Below are 19732 nucleotides of genomic sequence, written 5' to 3'. Positions count from 1 at the left end.
AGGCCTGCTTTCTCCCTTCCCCAGCCTGAGCACACTTTTCTCTTTACCTCTTGGCAAACAAAATTAGTCTCCAGAGTTTCTCCCTCACCCCCACTCCTAAAGCAAACATACAAGCATTTTTGAAGGTTGTTATGCTGTAAGTAACAACACAGGAAATAAACTGGTAAAGGGATTTTCAGTCTCCCCTCCTGTTTAGACCCAGGCCCTAGGAAGTAAGACAAAGGTGTTTAGAGCTGCTAAGTTAGTGTTTGGGCACCATAGGGCTCTAGTAAACTTAATCTGCACTTCAGAAGTTGGAGACCCAGGTGAAAAGCCATGTTTGGGGGCAGGAGAGAGGGAGCCCTGAACTGAAGGGGCAGCATTGGGGCTATTCTGACATCAAGGGAATCTGGTAGATCTGGCCTTCTAAAAAGGGCAGAAGGCTGGAGCTGCTTTGCTTGTATTAGAAAATGTTGGCATCAGAGAAAGTGGCATAAAGTGGAATTTAACAGATTGGGGCAAATAATTTAAATTCTCAAGCACTTTGTGGCTTTACAGTTGTTAAAGTAACTCAAATTAGTCTACCTAACTTATTTATTACCTCTGTCTACCCACCCAGAATCTCAGTCTGGGCTATGGTGGTTTCCCTCAGTTCTGAAAAATTACCTGATGGTAATGGTGGTGGTGGGGACCCTTAGTACTTTAATATTTGGGATGAAATGGAATGATGTGATTAAAAACAAAATCTAGTACATCCCCTTTAAACTAGTGCTCCTTCTAGTTGCACATTGCAGGTAGCTAAATTAGTGGATAAGTGTCTTTTTAGAAATAATCAATAATAATAAAACTGTAATATGCTAATTAGACCGGACGTCTTTCCTTCCGGACAAAGCCGCAGCGGGCGGGGGCCGCGGCAGAGGTGGCAGAGGCCCCCGGAGGCAGTGGCATGGGCCAAGGCCCTTGCACTAATTTTGTGCATCGCGCCTCTAGTTTTAAATATAACTGTCTAATGCCATTCAGATCTAATAGTAACTCTTATCATATGGATCTTTGTATGAAATGGTGCAGGAATCTACATTAATGAGAACAAAACCGATACTGAACTGAATGCCACGGGGAACTCTTGGTTAGGCCCATCTAGTGCATGCTTCATAAATTTTTATGTTGTTTATATGTGTGCTGTGGTTTACAGTCTGGTCTTTGCATTAATTTGCCATTGTCTTTCTCTCAAATATTAATGAAGTGTAGGAGTGATTCTATTCCAAGCAGGCATTTTTAAGGTAGACTTAAAGCTTTTCTTTTTAAAAAAAATAATTTTCTGAAAGATGGAAACCACTTCATTAGTGATTGCCAGCAAAATCTCCTAATGTCTTTCTATAAGCTGTTTAAGCTTAGTATTAGAAATTAGGGCTAGAGGATTTAATTAACCAGCTCACAGGATGCAGTCTCTTTAATTTAGGATTTCCCTTTGAGAAAATTATGTAGTTGAGAAGGAATATCATATTTTAGATAAGTTGGTTTTTGAGTTGAGTTTATTGCCTCCATCTTGGGCCCTTAACGCGTCAGTACTGCTGATCTGGAAATTAAGCACAATTTTAATTAAAACATTTTTTAAAATGGATGGTTGCAACATGGTGAGTTGGATTTTTGTGTGCTATAGTTCTCAGAATTAGGAAAGATAAAAGTTAGATTTTGGGGGGCCAATGATTAATTCACCTATTTCACCAGGGACACATAATCAGGTATTGGTTACTATACATTTAGCCAGTGTAGTGGGTTTAGTTAACCAATGAATATACTTTGTTATGAGAGTGTTAAATGTTAACACTTTTGCATTGTTTAGACTTAGCTTAAAAAAATACAAAAAAACTCTCTCATAACCCTTGCCACCCTTTCAGCCATAACATTACATTACTTGGTTTCTGCCTTTAATTTCCCCGGGGTTCTTTTTATTTAGGAAAAGGGCAAAAGATGTATTTGTGTAGGTACTACACCAGTACTTCTGTTAAATTCTTTTTCAACAAAGAATATGTTACTCGAGCGCTTCATGCACAGACTGAATATTTTTCTGAAAAGAATGTGCCCTGAAAGCATTAGTTTTCAGTGTATATTTATTTTATGTCTACCAGATTATTTTAGCTTAAAATAATGGATTGAGTTTGAAACCATTTTTCAGTTAACTGAGCACATACACATATAAGCATAGAATGGTATATTTTGAAACAGTTGTCTTTCCAGTCTGATGTGGGTCTCCTTTAAAATGCAACTAAAATCTAACCTTAGATATCGAAAATACTAGTAAGCTCTCAAGGAAAGCTTATTTTAGAATATCAGTGAAGAAATAAATATTTGCTTTCCAGAAACCTTAATTAATTCTAATTAATGTGAAATTAATGTAGATGATTTGAGTATGTGCTCATGCATGAGAAATTCGCCCCTTAAGTGTTTCTCTGCTGAGTCTTACTAACTACTGACCTGTAAGATCCAAGTGCAAATAATGTTATTTCAAAGATGATTTGGCTAAAAGGAGTTATTTCTTCCCTTTCTTAGCAGTACATTATAAATAGTTCTTTATCTTTCTGATATCACTCTTAATTATTGAGGACCTCACAGTCCTTTTGCTTACTAAATGTACATTTATGAGAGAGAGAGTTTAAAGGTCAGTAATGTCTAGATATAATTATGAAAAAAAGTTTGATCTTGTGGACACCCTGAAAGGGTTTCAGAGACCTCTGGGTGTCCCTGGACAACACTTTGATTACTTTAAAAAAAAAATCTCACATTTTATCTGTATGAAAGTAACACTGATAAAATTAGCTATTTGTGTGTTGGCAGAACTTAATAGGAAAAATGGGGAAAGAGTGCTGCATTGAGCAAAGGTATAGCTGACTGAAGTTTTTTGGTTTTGTTGTCAAAGCAATTATCCTTCTCGTGTTGCCCTACTCACCTCAAGCATTCTCAGTAGCCAAGTTTATTTTCTAAGACACGTCATGAGTGAGACCATCCTCCCCCCCAAATTCAAGTAGCATAGAAAAATAAAAGTGTTATGGATGAAGGGAATGTATCCTCCAGTACCCCTCCCCTACTGCTCCAGCTGGGAAGGGAAGGAAAGGGAAATAAAATTTAATGAGCACTTTTACTATGTGCCAGGTGCTTTACATATGTTATTTCATTTTAATCCCAAAATAACCCTAGGAGGTATTTTCTAGCCACATTTTGCAAACAAATAGAGCCAGAGACGGAGATGTTAAATAGCAGGTCCAGAGCACTCAGCGTTGAAGTGACAGAGCCTGAACTGAGTCAAAATCTCTCTATTACCAAGGCCTATATAGTACTGTGTCTATGTTTCTGCTTTGTTTTTCTTCAGTTCCTGCAGATTGATAATGTGAATATTAATGTTTTATTGGGCTCAGTGGTGACATGAGGATAAAACAGTTTGACTGCCCAATGAGGTTTGTTCTCATGGGATAAACTATCTTTGATAAATTATATTTTGTAAAGTCAAATAAATATATTTATAAAAAAAGGTTTAGATAATTTCTTCAGTTTTAGTTATTTGAAAAGAAAAGATTTTCATGTTTTTTCATAGACTGGAAGATTGCCTCTTTTTGTGTCCTCTGTTCTGTTATATAGAACAGCTAACTATGCCAGAGGAGATTTTGCCTAACCAGCTGGTCACCAGGGTTTATCAGAACTCCAGAAAGGCAGAATCCATGCTCAGGAACATTATTATGTTTCAAGTCATCCAGTACCTAAGAGATAAGACTGGTTTGGGGTGGAGAGGAGGGTGTCAGGGAAAGATGTCTTACAGCCCTCTAGGGATTGTTGACAGGAATACTCGCCTTGCTTCTCTGTGCATGCTCAGGTATGATTTAGGACCCACATAGAGTGCACTGGTGGAATTTCAAAAGAAGGTTTTTCGAATTGGAGAAGCCAAAATACATGACTATACCATCCTGAAGTAAATCTTAATGGAATTACTATCTATTGACTCAATATTGCATAGTCTTAAAAAATAATATACCAGCTGTGCTTTACATGTATTTATGTAACTTTCCTATATTTAAAGTAAAGCTTCTCGTCTCTAGCAGCATCAACCATCCCAACTTAAAAGTAAGGGGAATTGCCCTCATCCCAAACAAAAAACCCCAAATAGGTCTCTAAGTATTAAAGTTCCTGTCACAAAGCTAATCAAATTAGAGGTGCAGGTGACCTGGGGGCAAAGAATTTTTTATGAAAAAGGCTAGCAGTATAGGAGAGGAGGAGTCATTGGGGTAGCTGATAACGGAGAAAAATAACAAAAAGTCCCACATAAAGAGTACTGCCATCTGCAGCTGTCTGTTACAAGGAGGGCTGCTCCACTCATTTGGTAACACCCTAAATGGTTAGCTGATTAGGGCAGCACAGAAATATTTCCCAAAAATGGTTGGAATTCTTACTGGAGTTTGGGTACATGAAAGATAACCAGAATTATTTGGAAAATGAATATTCATGAAACTCCTTAATCTTTGATGATATCAGATTAATGAAGTGTTACTCTATAAGACAAGTATATGTTTGTGTGTCCTGACATATTTCTTAAATTGGTGGTCACAATCTATATCTATCTATATAAAAGGCTAAGTGTCTGTCCATCCAACTGGTAGCTATGATATGCACTGATCACCCAGGGTCAGACGCTCAACGCAGGAGCTGCCATGATGTGCACTGGCCATTTAAAAAATAAATGTCGTGGCACCGACAAACCAACATTCAGCTTTCCCCAAGTGGGACACAGGCCCCACCACCACCCCAGAGCGACACCCCACCAAATCACAGCCAATGCTGCCAAGACCCCATGGCGCAAAATGCGGCCCACAGCCCAGCCCAGCCCGGAAACGGTCGGTTGCTGTGGTCACCGGGTAATAATGTCACATAGCAACACCTGGCTTTCTCTTCCTAGCATCCTTGGAGTTTCTTCAGCCCAGAAACCGAACTTGCTTTATAGCCAGGTGCAAACATTTTATAGCTTAACCAAATGTTTGTGAAACATTTTTCCATGCCTCATCTCATTTGATCCTCACTGAAGTCCTGGAGTAGGTAGACAGGAGACTTGGTAGTATCCTATTTTCTTTTCATTAGCAAGACGTGAATAGTGATATTAAAATATTTCTTCTAATTAATTTCCTTTCAACGTGCATGAATCTGTGCACCGGGACACTAGTATTTTATAATTTGCTTTGCTTTTTAAAAAGTTTTACAATGGTAATAAATGTTTAATGAAATTGGATGTTAAATTGTATATGGTATCAGGAGTCAATATACCTGACTTTCTTCTGACTGGCACAGATGACATGAATGAAAAAGTCATTTTTTTTTTTCTTTTTAAGTTACAAGTTTATTTTCTCTTGCTGGTTTTAAGATTTCTTTAATTTTTGACAATTTCATTTTTTATTTTATTTTTTTAAATAAGTCTTTATTGTTCAGAGGAACAGTTGTTCCTCTTTTTTCTCCCCATAGCTCCACTCCACCCGGTTCCCACCCCCCCCCATACCCTTACCCCCCCCCCCCATAGGTGTTCTCGTCCATAGGTGTTCGATTTTTGTCCAGTCTCTTCCCGTACCCCCCACACCCCCTTCCCCCCGAGAATTGTCAGTCCACTCCCTTTCTATGCCCCTGATTCTATTATATTCACCAGTTTATTCTGTTCATCATATTTTTTATTCACTCAATTTTTATATTCACTTGTTGATAGATATTTGTTGTCACTTTGTTGTTCATAATTTTTATCTTTACTTCTTCTTCTTCTTAAAGAATACCCTTCAGCATTTCATATATACTGGTTTGGCGGTGATGAACTCCTATAGCTTGTTCTTATCTGTAAAGCTCTTTATCTGACCTTCAATTCTGAATGATAGCTTTGCTGGGTAGAGTAATCTTGGTTGTAGGTCCTTGCTATTCATCACTTTGAATATTTCTTGCCATTCCCGTCTGGCCTGCATAGTTTCTGTTAAAAAAATCAAATGACATTCGTATGGGTACTCCCTTGTAGGTAACTAACTGTTTTTCTCTTGCTGCTTTTAATATTCTCTCTTTGTCTTTTGCCTTTGGCATTTTAACCTTTTGCACTCGGATGTCGAGATTAAAATTACTCTTTGAATGTATCAATAATTTGAAATATTAAAAAATCCAAATAAATAAGTTTGTATGAAAAGAAACTCCAATTTTTTATTCTACTGCCGCGCTTTGTAAAATCTGGGGTATTTAAAAAATTAAATCCCGAGTAGAATAAAGGAATCAAGAAAAAAGCAAGCGAGTGCAAAGGGTTAATTATGATGTGTCTTGGTGCGGTCCTCTTTGGATTCCTCTTGTTTGGGGTTCTCTGCGCTTCCTGGACTTGTAAGTCTATTTCTTTCACCAGGTAGGGTAAGTTTTCTGTCATTATTTCTTCAAATAGATTTTCAGTATCTTGCTCTCTCTCTTCTTCTGGCACTCCCATAATTCGGATGTTGGTACGCTTGAAGTTGTCCCAGAGGCTCCTTACACTATCTTCATATTCTTAGATTCTTTTTGCTTTTTGCTTTTTCAGTTGGGTGTTTTTTGCTTCTTCGTATTTCATATCTTTGACTTGATTCTTGGGATTCTCTCATATGCTGTTGGATCTCTGTATCATATTCTTTATTTCAGTCAGTGTATGCTTAATTTCTAGTTGGTCCTTTTTCATATCCTGAGGGTCTCACTAAATTTCTCGGAGGTTTCTAGAAGATTCTTAAGTAACCTTATAACCGTGGTTTTGAACTCTATATCCAGTAGTTTGCTTTCCTCCATTTGCTTTCCTCCGTTTCTTTGTCTCCGCGTTTTGGCTGCTTCCCTGTGTTGATAGAGTGGCTTTGTGTGCTAGGTGTCCTATAGGGCCCAGTGGCTCAGCCTCCCCAGTTACCTGAGGTGGACGCTCTTGATGCACCCCTTTGTGGGCTGTGTGCACAGTCTTGTTGTAGTTAAGTCTTGATTGCTGTTGATATCACTGGGCGGAATTGACTTCCAGACCAATTGGCTGTGAGGACTAGTTGTGTCTACAGTGGGAGAACTGCTGTGTTGGAAACACCCTTATGGGGCAGGACATGCTTCAGTGGGGCTTTGGTGCTCACTGAGTCTGCCCCCTGAGTGTGTCTCTTATGGATCTGAAGCGTTGTAATCTGGTGTGGTCTCACTTTGACCACTGGGTGCACTGGCTCTTGGATTTCCAAGGAGGTGCAAAGTCAACCCCTGCCTGAGGCCACAGAAAGATCTGCAGATTCCTCCTCTTAGTTTGGGGTTTGGAGGTGCCCAGATGAGGCGCAGCTATGAAGCAATGCAGGCTGCTGATGAGCCTTAGGCCTTCTTTTGGAAGCTCTGGGGTTCTTTGATCCAGCTGCAGTTTGTTAGGTTAGATTGCAAAAGGCCAGGTCATTCATATGAAAACGCCTCTGCACATAGCTTGGGTGGGGTTGTGAATTGGGTGAGGCGTGGCCTCAGGGAATCACAGAGCAAACAGCAATGGTTGCCTGTTGGCCCTGCCCCGGATAGATCCCTGGGTCTCTGTGTCCCGCGGCCCCGTGCAGGAACAATGAACGCTGTGACCACCTCTGAGAGAAAGCCGCCCTTGTGTTCCGGCCCAATGCCAGACAGTCCAGTTTCTCCCTATATGAGTCTGGGTCCCCAGAGTCTCGCCCGGTACTGGAATTCAGAGCAGTTGGGAGTTTGTATCTCCCTCCCAATTGAAAAAGACCACAGCGTACTCAGTTGCCAGCCTGTTTCTGCGCGCGCCTCCGTTCCTTCGCTCTTCCGCACCTCTGCACCTCCTACCAGTCTAGATGCGCTTTTCTCTTTCCTTCTTGTTGTAGAACTTCCACTCAGCCAGCCTTCCCGTGGTTCTGGATGATATCCGTTTTTTCTTTTAATTGTAGTTTTGATGTGGTTGTGCGAGACAGCAAGTTCAGGTGTTTATTTATGCCGCCATCTTGGTTCCTCTGAAGGAGTCATTTTTGCAAAACTTTTTGAGGGCTTCATCAGTTTTCCTAAGGGCCTCTTCTTTTGTAGTTAAGTCAGTCTCTTGGAGTACTTGTTAATAGCCTTAATGACCATTTAAATACTAAGTAGTCTAACTCTTGAGTTCTCTTGACTTCCTTTGCCTGTGTGTAATTGGAGAAGTTCTCCAACATCACTTTGATGGAGAGACAAAGATGTTGACTTGGTGGTCAAGAAGAGACATGATAGTGTTAACCTGGGAGAGATCTATTTTATAAATGGGCAGTTTATGACAAGTATTTTCTTGTAGTAATAACTGGTTTCTTTGTACACATATATATGTGACAGGTGGAAAACATTTCTTTCACTAAAATGCACAGTATGTTCTTGGAAACTTTTTGAATTCTCTCTTATGATCCATTGATTTTTTTTTTTTTTTTTGTCTTATCTGTGCCTGTTCCGTGGATTTTTAGTTAATTGTGGGCTTACAGCGCTTCTCATCTATAATTAATAAAAGCGTAATATGCTAATTAGACCAGACATCCTTCTGAATGTCCTACCGGACAAAGCCGGGGCTGCGAGGGAAGCCCGGGTCCTGGGTGCCAGAGGGAAGCCAGTGCTGGCAGCCGGGTGAAGAAAGGCCTACTCTTGCATGAATTTCATGCATCGGGCCTCTAGTATATCATAAGATAAGACTGCCCTTACTCGTTTTGAAATGTTCATGGGTATTTCCTTTGTAGTGACTTTTTCCTCATGGGAAAATACATTAAAATTTTTTAAAAATATGATTGGATTTACTTTGTATCTTTTCTTTAATTTTGGTTTTCCAAAAAACTTCTTGACTAAAAGAGATAAAGGAGACTGGAATATCCATTCTGAAACTCTGTGGAAGAAAACCAAAATGGTTAATCTCTGGAAGAAAACGAAAGGCTATCTATCATATTACAATTCTCAAAATTTCTTATTGTGAAGCAATAATAGTAACTTCTTTTTAGAAAATGCTTTTTAAGTTGATTAATTTGGTAAGAATTGTTATGGCACTTTTCTCTTTCCACTAAGTGTTGCTGAATATGAATGATAAGGTCAAATTACATTACTCTGAAAGATTTCTTGTAGTTGAATAGGGTTTCTTCCAACTCTCTGGCTAATTACCCTTCCTTGAAGAAGACAATAAGTGGGGTTCAGATGCCCCACATTGAACTCTAGGTGTCTTCTGACCATCATTCTCATGTCACTTCTCTGCAGCTTCCCATAGTTCCCACATGGTGAAGAATCTTTGTGAATGAAGGGGAATCTAAAGAAATGGTGACGGGCTTGGTGGATTTTATTCAAGTGGAAGGCTGAGAGCGAGCAAGGGCTTTATCTTGTATCTTCAAGTTTCTTTCAGGCACTTGATTCCTTAGGTAATGTGTTCTGGAGTTCCCAAAGGGATCCCATCCCCTTAAGGTTTATCCCTGGCCTCTGAATGTGGCTTTCAGGGAGGGAAGATGGAACTAATTGGCTGTACCAAAAAAAAAAAAAAAAAAAAAAAAAAAATTTAGGCTAACCTTCCAAACGCATTAAGGGAAGAGGCATGAGGAAGAATTGTCCCTTGGCCAAATAGGCCAGGACTGACAGGTGACATTGGTGATGGAAGGCAGTTTTTAGTTGACTGCAAGCTGTAGCTAGGGCTCTCCAAGGGGGAATTGTTGCCTGTGTGGGGTGAATGTCTCATCTCTGGACCATTATTAGCAGTGTCCATGTGGCTGTTGGTCTGGGGGATTGTGGAGGATTCCTGTGTGGTTCTAAGTTAAAGGCCCCTTGCCACTTGGTGATTTTGTATGTGTGTGTGTGCTCATGCGCACACATGCTCAAGCATGAGTGTTTAACAACTTCTATACCAGTTTTAACTCTATAATGTGAAAGGAAATAGTCGTTATTAACTACTTAGGTATGGTATGCATGAGATTTGGTGGGCTTTGCAGTTCCATCAGTAGACACTCATATTTCTATATTGGGGGATATGTATGCATGCTATAGAAAGGATTATTAATTAAAATTTTTTTTCTGGTCACTGTGAAAGGGAGCCTCCTCATACTTACAGAGTTGGTTGAAGGAGACTAGTGACTACCTGGAATAAAGATGGAGGGAAAGGAGGAGTTTGTTGAGAAGAAAGCAGAGCTGGCCTACTCTACTTTAAAAAGTTAAAAAGGAAGAACACCACTGATCTAGGGAATTTTTATCCAGTATACCACAGATTCAGAGTAGAGTAATGATGGCTTATTAGTTTTGTAATCTATTTCCTAAAGGAATGGTGGTGGTATATGCAATAAGTGTTTTCATATGGCTCTGTAAAATATTTCAGATGTCTCTTGAATAGCATTTATTTTTTACCTTTAAGATGTGGGAGGGAGTAGGTGTAGGATGGGGTTTGAGTGGCCTGAATGTTTTTACTTGGAAATAAAAGCTGTCATGTTTTTTTCTTGATGCCATGAAGTACTACACATTTCAAAGAATTAGAATATTTCATAGCATTTGAATGCAGAAGCTAAATTCTCTCTCTCTTCCTTTCATTTAGGTTTCCACTTGAGCGGCACAGTAACAGAACCTGCAATACAATCGGAGCCAGAAACTGTTTGCAACGTGGCCATCAGCTTTGATCGTTGCAAGATTACCTCAGTGACCTGCAGCTGTGGAAACAAGGACATATTTTATTGTGCCCATGTTGTGGCACTGTCTTTATACCGCATTCGCAAGCCAGATCAGGTCAAATTGCATCTTCCTATTTCAGAAACTCTCTTTCAAATGAATAGAGACCAACTACAAAAGTTTGTACAGTATTTGATCACAGTGCACCACACAGAAGTTTTGCCAACTGCTCAGAAATTAGCAGATGAAATTCTATCCCAGAATTCAGAAATTAACCAAGTTCATGGTGAGTATAGATATTCATTCTATAGATTTCTTCTGGATTCTTTTTGGTTTATAAGTTCAGTCCTTCATAAAAATTAATTAAATGTGAGTGAGGTCATCAGCATTGCTCTTATTAGATAGCTAAGAGAATTGTAAGAGTGTGTGTGTGTGCGCGCGCGCGTGCGCGCTATATATATGTATTATTGATTTCAGAGAGGAAGAGAGAGAAACATCAATGATGAGAGAGAATCATTGATCAGCTGCCTCCTGTGTGCCCCCCACTGGGGGTCGAGCCCACAACCCAGGCATGTGCCCTGACCAAGAATCGAACCGTGACCTAAGCCAACGCTCAACCACTGAGCCATGCCGGCCGGCCTAAGTTTTGTTTTGCATTTTAAAACAATTCAGTTTTGTTCATTCTACTAGCTACCACATAACCTTTTATGCTTAGAAAAATCTTTCATTTGTTGATGATTGGCTTTTATACTTTTATATTTGGTAAAATTTCATCAAATACTAGATATTAGTTGTGGAAAACACTTAATTTAACCATTTTATTTACCCATGTCAACTATTATCAGTAAACTGACTTGTGCATGCTCAGAATTTTTTTTCTGTTTTCTTTAAAAATTTATTTTCCAAGGCAGAAAATTTGTGACAGAATGCCTCAAAGTAAGAAAATATATTATTCTTAGAATAATATTACAACTTGTTTATAGAGAGATTAGGATATGGCTATCATGAATAAGATATCTCTAAAAGGTTTTCTTTCATACATTGAACATGTGATTTGATTTATTTGTAAACACATTCACCAACTTTATTTTGTGCATTGCAAATACGTTGACTCACAAGAATATATGTACAACTTTTCACAAATAGACACATCACCTATTTCATATACATTAGGATAGGATAAATAATATTGTTAAATTATAGGTTGCTGTGCTTTTAAAACATTGAAACGTAATTTCTGAAAGTTTTAAAAAAATATGTTGAAGACTGACAGTCTTGAGTAAGCAGTTTAGGGACCTAACATCTTTACATTTCTTTAGCTGTACTGATTCAAGATACAGGGCCAGTCACTCAACCCTATTGTTTTAGGTTTTCTTTAAAGTCATTACTTTATATATAGCAAATATAAATGTTTAAGGAAAGCAGTTGGAGATCATTTCTTAAAAACTTTAAATTGTGAGATATAACACACAGAAAAGTGCATAAACTATAAATTGCAGATTAACAAAGCAAACCAACACCCAGGCCAACAAATAGGCCACTCTCAGCACTGTCGAGTAGAAATATAATAAGAGCCACATGTATAATTTGAACTATTCTAGTAGCCTTATTTAAAACTAAACAAGTAAAATTAATTTTAATATAGGTTTTATTTATCTCAGTATATCCAAAATATTTATTCAACATATTCATATTAATATCCCAATATTCATAATTATCAATTCAACATAAATATTGATATATTTTACCCTTTTTTCATATTAAGTCTTTGAAATCTGGTGTCTGTTTTACACTTTCAGCACATCTTAAATCACACTATAGTCACATTGCAAGTTCTCAACAGCCCCATGTGGCTAATGACTACCTTATTGGACAGCACACCTCTAGAGTGTTCTAGGTACAAGAACAGCACTATTGTCCATTCCACTGTTAATGGACCTTGTTGTTTTGAATAGAGCTGCTCTAAGCATACTTTTACAAGTTTCTGAGTGCCATAGGATATTTTTAACATGGTTTTTATGTCAGGAAAACCGGCATAGCCATGTTTCTTTTAGTACTTCCCATATCAGGCTCAGCTTTATTAAAGTAGCTGTCTTAAGGTGTGTAGAGCATTTTACTTGGTAGAGTCTACCAATCGTATATAATAAAGAGCTAATATGCTAATTAGACCGGACAGCAGAACGACCTCCTGGAACGACCAGTGGGCGGGGAGGGGGGGCTGCAAGGGCCGAGCCCCTTGCATGAATTTCATGCATTGGGCCTCTAGTGTTGAATAACAGGATTGTAAACAACTCTGCCACTGAAGTACCTTGGACCCACCCAGAGCACATGTACTCAAGGACTTGTGCAAGTTGGCTTCTGCTGTCATAGCATCTGTCTCAATCTTGTTGCCTTGTGAAAATTCAGGCCAGCTAACAATCATTTCAGAGATTTCTCACGAACCATATTGTGGTTTCTTACTAAATTGTTCATGGAGCCAGAAGAATCTATAATAATAAAAGTATAATATGCTAATTAGACCAGCCAGCTGAACGACCTTCTGGAAGACCTTCCAGATGAAGCCAGGGCTGCGAGGGCTGAGGCAAGCTGCCGTGGCTGTGAGGGCCGAGCCCCTTGCACAAATTTTGTGCATCGGGCCTCTAGTCTATAATAATAAAAGTGTAATATGCTAATTAGACTGGACATCCTTCCAGACGACCTTCTGGATGAAGCCAGGGCTGTGAGGAAGCCTGGGTCCCAGGTGCCTGCCGGAGGCCAGAGGGAAGCCCAGGTCCCAGGTGCTTTCCGGTGACTGGAGGGAAGCCCAGGTTCCGGGTGCCTGAGGGAAGCTGGTGCCGGCAGCTGGGGGATGGAAGGCCTACTCTTGCACGGATTTTGTGCATTGGGCCTCTAGTAGGATATAACATTTCTTAAAACTTCTTTGCATTCTCTTTTTTTCCTTCTTTTTTCTTAATTCATTAGGGTCACTTGGTTCTCTGAGTTTTAGTTTAACCAGAAGTCCACACCAACAGTCAGCTGTTCGTTCTGTATTTGTCTTCCTTGCTTGGATAGCAGCCCCCAAAGTTTCCTTTCTTAAAACTTTTAAAATTCATTTCCATGTTTAAATAGTGGGACTAATGAAACAGTGTAAACTAAAGTTGGGTGCAGAATGTGTTCACATGGCATATTTCTTTCAGAGTTTCTCAAATTGGAAGAAAAAATATATATATAAGGAAATACTAAGTGCAGAATGCAGGTTAGCTTTAGACTCAATGTGATTTTCAAGTTAACTTTTTTGTATGAGAACAGCGTCATGAGAGCAGTGAACTTGAGCAGTTTTTCTCACCAGCTTTCTCTTCATTAATTTATCATCAGATTTCTTCCATCCTGGAAATGGGCCAATTACATGAGCTGCATTCCTACTGCTTTCCATTCTAGTGACAAGTGGTAAAAAAGAAGAGAGGTAGGAAGCAGGCCATGATCTTAAGTGATGAAATGGGAAATCTGTTCCCTGGAGGGTCTTATTGTAACTGTTAGATTAATGACTTAGGAGGGGGTGGGATTAAAAGTATTTTTCAGTTATTTGACTACATGGTCCCATTGCCTCCAAATATCTGTACACAAAGCATTCTTTAACCTATTTTTTAAAGCAGTACATTTTTGTATGGTTTTGTGGGTGTATTTTTTCTTTAAGAAAGATGGCTGGAATGTGAATATTGGGAAGAGTATCTTAAAGACAAGGTTTAGCTTATCCAAATTTATTTTAGAAAATGTCATAATGTGATTTATAAGTAAATACAATTTGGTAGATTTTTCCTTTTTCTAGTGAACTTACCCTAATGCTTCTCAAAATTCTATTAGTTGTTTTTTCATTATTTTGAATATTTAAAAAATTTATATATTTTTTTATTAAAGGGTGAGGGAGAGAGCGATAGAAACATCAGTGATGAGAGAATCATTGATCAGCTGCCTCCTGCATGACCCCTGCTGGAGATCGAACCTGCAACCCAGGCATGTGTTCTGATGGGGAATTGAACCGTGACCTTCTGGTTCATAGGTTGACACTCAACCACTGAGCCACACCAATCGGGCTGAATATTTTATTTTTAAAATAATTTTATCCTGAGGAATTAAAAGCTTCTTCAAGCCTATTTCATGTACATTGTTCCTCACAATTTCCTTGTAAGCTAGACATTGGGAATTTGTAACTGCAGTAGTTTCTAGATGAAGAAACCAAGGACAATGAGTTAGTGACCCATCCCAAAATCACAGGTAGGAAAGGCAGTTGGAATGTAGATTTAGTCACCATAATAGTTCAGTTCTTGTTAGTAGGCTTTTTTACATTTCATTGTTTCTATAAAAGTTTCCATGTAACTTTGATTATATTATAAAATTAACCACTCTATGCTAAATAGTGGCTGTAAGATAGTAAATGTTAATGGCCCTCCAGGGAGATTACCAGTTACAGTTTTGTGTTTTTTTAAATATATATTTTTCCATCACCATTTATCACCCCATGTCCTCCTCCATCTCCTCCCACCCCCACAGTCACCACACTTTTGTCTGTGTCCATGAGTTCTTTATCTTTTTTTCTTTTTTGCTCAATTCCTCCATCCACCCAACCTCACCCCTCCCTGACCCCCAAACTACCAGCCTGCTCTCTGTCTATGAATCTGTTTCTATTTTGCTTGTTAGTTCAGTTTGTTCATTAGATTCCACATATGAGTGAAATCATATGGTGCTTGTCTTTCTCTGACTGGCTTATTTCACTTAGCATAATGTTCTCCAGGTCTATCCATGCTGTCCCAAATTTTCTTCTTCTTCTTCTTCTTCTTCTTCTTCTTCTTCTTCTTCGTCTTCGTCTTCGTCTTCGTCTTCGTCTTCGTCTTCGTCTTCGTCTTCGTCTTCGTCTTCGTCTTCGTCGTCTTCCTCCTTCCTCCTTCCTCCTTCTTCCTTCTTTCTTCTTTTTTTTTTTTTTTTTTTACAGCCGAGTAGAGTAGTATTTTATTGTGTGTAAATGTACCATAGTTATTTTATCGACTTATCTAGTGATGGAGGACACATTGGCTGCTTCCAAATCTTGGCAGTTTTGCATTTTTTAAAATATATTTTTTATTGATTTCAGAGAGGAAGGGAGAAGGAGAGAGAGATAGAAACATCAATGATGAGGGAGGATTCAATGATGATGTGGCTGCTTCCTGCACACCCCACACTGGGGATCGAGCCCACAACCTGGGCATGTGCCCTCGACCAGAATCGATGCCAGGACCCTTCAGTCCGTAGGCTGACACTCTATCCATTGAGCCAAACCAACTAGGGCCAGTTTTGCATTTTTTAAAAGCAAAATTGTTTACTCTTGGTTTTATATTCTAATTAATCTTTCCAGCTTCCATACTCTTAGAAAAGAGGCTGGTGTCTTTGCTAAGTACTTATTTAGAAATTTGCTGATTTCTAAGTGCTTACTCACTTTCTTAGTCACTTCAACTCAGCCTTTTCTGGCATTGACAATTGGTGAAACTAAAAAGGGTATGATCAATGGGTGGTTGATATAATTAGCAAATAAATTCTACTAGTGGCCTGGTACACAGAATTCGTGCATGGGAGGGTGTCCCTCAGCCCGGCGTGCACCCTCTCCAATCTGGGACTCCTTGGGGGATGTCTGACTGCCGGGTTAGGCCTGATCCCTGCGGGCCTAAACTGGCAGTCGGACATCCCTCTCGCAATCCAACCTGCTGGCTCCTAACTGCTTGCCTGCCTGCCTGCCTGCCTGCCTGATCGTCCCTAACCACTCTGCCTGCTTGCCCCCAACTTCCCCCCCCACCGGCCTGCTCGCCCTCAACTGCCCCCCACCAGCCTGCTCGCCCCCAACTGCCCCCAACCGCCAGCCTGATTGCCCCCAACTGCCCCCCCTGCCGGCCTGCTTGCCTCCATCTGCCCCCCGCCCCTGCTGGCCTGCTCACCCCCAACTGCCCCCCCTGCTGGCCTGATCGCCCCCAACTGCCCCCCCCCACTAGCCTGCTTATCGCAAACTGCCCCCCCCCGCCAGCCTGATCACCCCCAACTGCCCCCCCGCTGCCGGCCTGCTCGCCCCCAACTGGCCCCCCACTGGCCTGATCACCCCCAACTGCCCTCCCTCTTGGCCTGATCACCCCTAATTGCCTCTGCCTCGGCCCTGCCACCATGGCTTTGTCCTGAAGGTCTCCCAGTCTAATTAGCTTATTACCCTTTTATTAGTATAGACTAGCGTTCCCGTTGCAGGAAAAATCCTGCAATAGGGTTTCCTGCTGCACTCTACCCCGCCCTGCCTGCTCTCCTCCCTTGTCCCCCAGCCCGCCTTCTCGGCCAGCCCGACCCGCTCTCCTTCCTTCTCCCCCGGCCCTGCCTCCGCTCCTCCCTTGTCCCCCGGCCCGCCTTCTCCGCCAGCCCACCCCACTCTCCTTCCTTCTCCCCCGGCCCCGCCTCCGTTCCTCCCTTCTCTCCCCCCCCACCCCGGCTTGCTTGCTTCTCCGCAGCTTTGCTCCCTTCAGCATCTCTTGGCTTCTTTCTAAGCTGTCTTGATATGCAAATTAGTCGCCATCTTTGTTGGGGTAATTTGCATGCTCGTCCTGATTGGCTGGTGGGCGTGGCTTGGGTGTAGCGAAGGTGAGGTCAGTTTGCATATTTGTCTATTATTAGGTAGGATAGAGGCCTGTGCATGGGTGGGGCCCAGCTGGTCTGCCCTGAAGGGGGTCCCGGGTCAGGGTGGGGGTCCCCTTGGGGGGCAAGGCTGGCCTGGGCAAAGGGCTGATGGCCGTTTGCAGGCTGGCCACGCCCCCTTCATGGTGGGGGTCTTGCTGGGGGGCGTGGCCGGCCTGGGTGAGGGGCTGAGGGCCGTTTGGGGGTGGTTTGCAGGCTGGCCAAGTCCCCGGCTTTGTCCGGAAGGATGTCTGGAAGATCTCCGGAAGGTCTCCCGGTCTAATTAGCATATTACTCTTTTATTAGTATAGAGAGGAGAGAGTAAAGACTAATTTTTTCTCATGTAAAATGCTCATTATCTTCTCTAACAATTTTGTAAGAATTTTAATGATGTAACATGCATGTATAATAACAAATAATCTATAGTAATAAAAGGGTAATATGCTAATTAGACTGGATGTCCTTCTGGGTGTCATTCCAGACGTCTGGGGCAGGTGGGAAGCAGCCCAGTTCCTGGGTGTCTGCCGGTGGCTGGAGGGAAGCAGCCCAGATCCCGGGTGCCAGAGGGAAGCCAGTGCCGGCAGCAGGGAAAGGAAAGTCTACTCTTGCATGAATTTTCGTGCATCGGGCCTCTAGTAATACTAATAATATAACCTAATATAACCAAGTTTGCCTCCTGTTGGGATTTCTGTAAGAAGCTTCTCATAGTTAAGAAGAGAGAAGAAACCAATTGGGGGATGGATGATATTAAATGAGTTGGAAGTCAGCTTGCTTTTCTCTGACTTTCTGGCACATATTTCCTCTTTTAATTTTTCTCTTGTGCTCTTCTTTTAGCGACCTTTTTATGGACTAGTCCAGTGATGGGCAACCTTTTGAACTTGGTGTGTCAAACTTCGCCAGAAAACTGAGCATAACTCGGGTAGTGTGTCACTTTGAGGAAAAAACATTATTTCGCAAATGTTTCATCCTCGGCATGCGGCCGCCTCAGCAGCCGCGTGTCATCAGAAATGGCTACGCGTGTCAGTGCTGACACGCGTGTCATAGGTTTGCCATCACTGGGCTAGTCTGTACTGGGTAGACAACAACAGAAAGTGATGGACTGAGGGGAAGCTGTGACATTGGAACAGTGGAAAAGGGGGTTTATTTCCAGGGCCTGACGAATCCTAAAAGTAGGCTAGACTCATCCCTTACTCACTGCCATATGCCCAAATATACCATCTCAAGTCAGCCAGATGTAGAAAGGATGTATTCACATGTCCATGAGGGTTGGCACATGGACATCTAAGATCTCTTTCACTTCTGATTTTGTGACTCTTTGGTTGTATTTCTGCAGAAATCCAGGAGGCACCTACGATCCATACTGCAAAGGTTTACCTCTTGTACTTCTATCCACTTGTGTTTGTATAATTTTCTTAGATCAGATATTTCAATTTGTTTGAGAGTTGTTCTGACTTATTAAACTAACACCATCAATTCCATTCATGCCTGACTGTCCCACTAAATTTAGCCTCTGGAATGCCTCTGTCTCTTCATGTGTTATATATCAATCTATTTAGGCTCACTTAGATATTACCAAGCAAACACAAACTTTTTCAGTCCTATGTTCATGTGTAGCTTATGTGTACTTGATTGTAAGTTCCATCAGGGCCAAAATTATTACCTGTGTATCATGTTAGCCTTTCTAAGGACAATATTTAAGAAGTAATAGGGCCATGCCTGGGTAGCTCAGTTGCTTAGAGTGTCATCCTGGTATGCCAAGGTTGTGGGTTCAATCACTGGTCAGGGCACATACAAGAATCAGCCAATGAATGCATAAGTAAGTGGTACAACAAATCAATACTTCTCCTTCTCCCTCTCCCTCTTTCTCTCTTCCTTCCTCTTTAAAATCAATCAATAAATTTTTAAAAAGTAATAGGCACTTAGCACTTTGTTAAGTAAAAAGTAACACTTATTTTTTTCATTTCATTTTGTTCTGAGTATAAATTTGGAGATTTCTTCTTACACACAGACATGTTCAAAATCTAATAGTGAGAGACAGTTGGAGTTTGTTTGGAGGCTTCATGTCACATCTTTCTTCCTTTTGTTTTCCTATATTCATTGTAGTTGAATTGAGGGTCATATTCATTGTAGTTGAACTTGCTATTGCTATTGGCACCCAGTTTTTGCAAGTATCCTAGGGAGTTAATTTAGTTACTACAAGCATATACTTTATATTGTAGAACATTCTTACATTGACAGTTGGTGAAACAAAGGTCTTATCAACTGGTCAATATAATTATCAAATACATTCTGTAGGAGAGAGTAAAGTTGCTTTAAATATGTTATATCAAAGTGCAGTAGTGTGAAACTTAAAGTTTTTAAAAATAAGACTGTATCTTGGAAAAATGTATGGTAGTATAGAAGTATGTGAACATGAAAAGACAAGTCCTCATTGGCTCCCCACTCCCAATAGCCTCTTCCCTTAGTCTCCAGTAACTCCCTACTC

The 19732-nt window shown here is 40.7% G+C and overlaps 1 protein-coding gene across 1 annotated transcript in view; it reads left to right on the top strand.

Annotated features, from left to right (window-relative positions):
* ZSWIM6 (zinc finger SWIM-type containing 6) overlaps positions 1-19732 on the top strand; it is a 201131-nt gene that overhangs the window by 114710 nt on the left and 66689 nt on the right. Inside the window, exon 2 of the mRNA XM_079794235.1 lies at positions 10523-10879. Coding sequence (XP_079650361.1) covers positions 10523-10879 — 357 coding nt within the window. The remainder of the gene's footprint in view (positions 1-10522; positions 10880-19732) is intronic.

This window comes from Cnephaeus nilssonii (assembly GCF_951640355.1).
Source record: "Cnephaeus nilssonii genome assembly, chromosome: 2".
Lineage (NCBI taxonomy): Eukaryota > Metazoa > Chordata > Mammalia > Chiroptera > Vespertilionidae > Cnephaeus > Cnephaeus nilssonii.
Note: the sequence above shows the minus strand (reverse complement) of the source record. Positions and strands in the feature narration are given on the sequence as shown.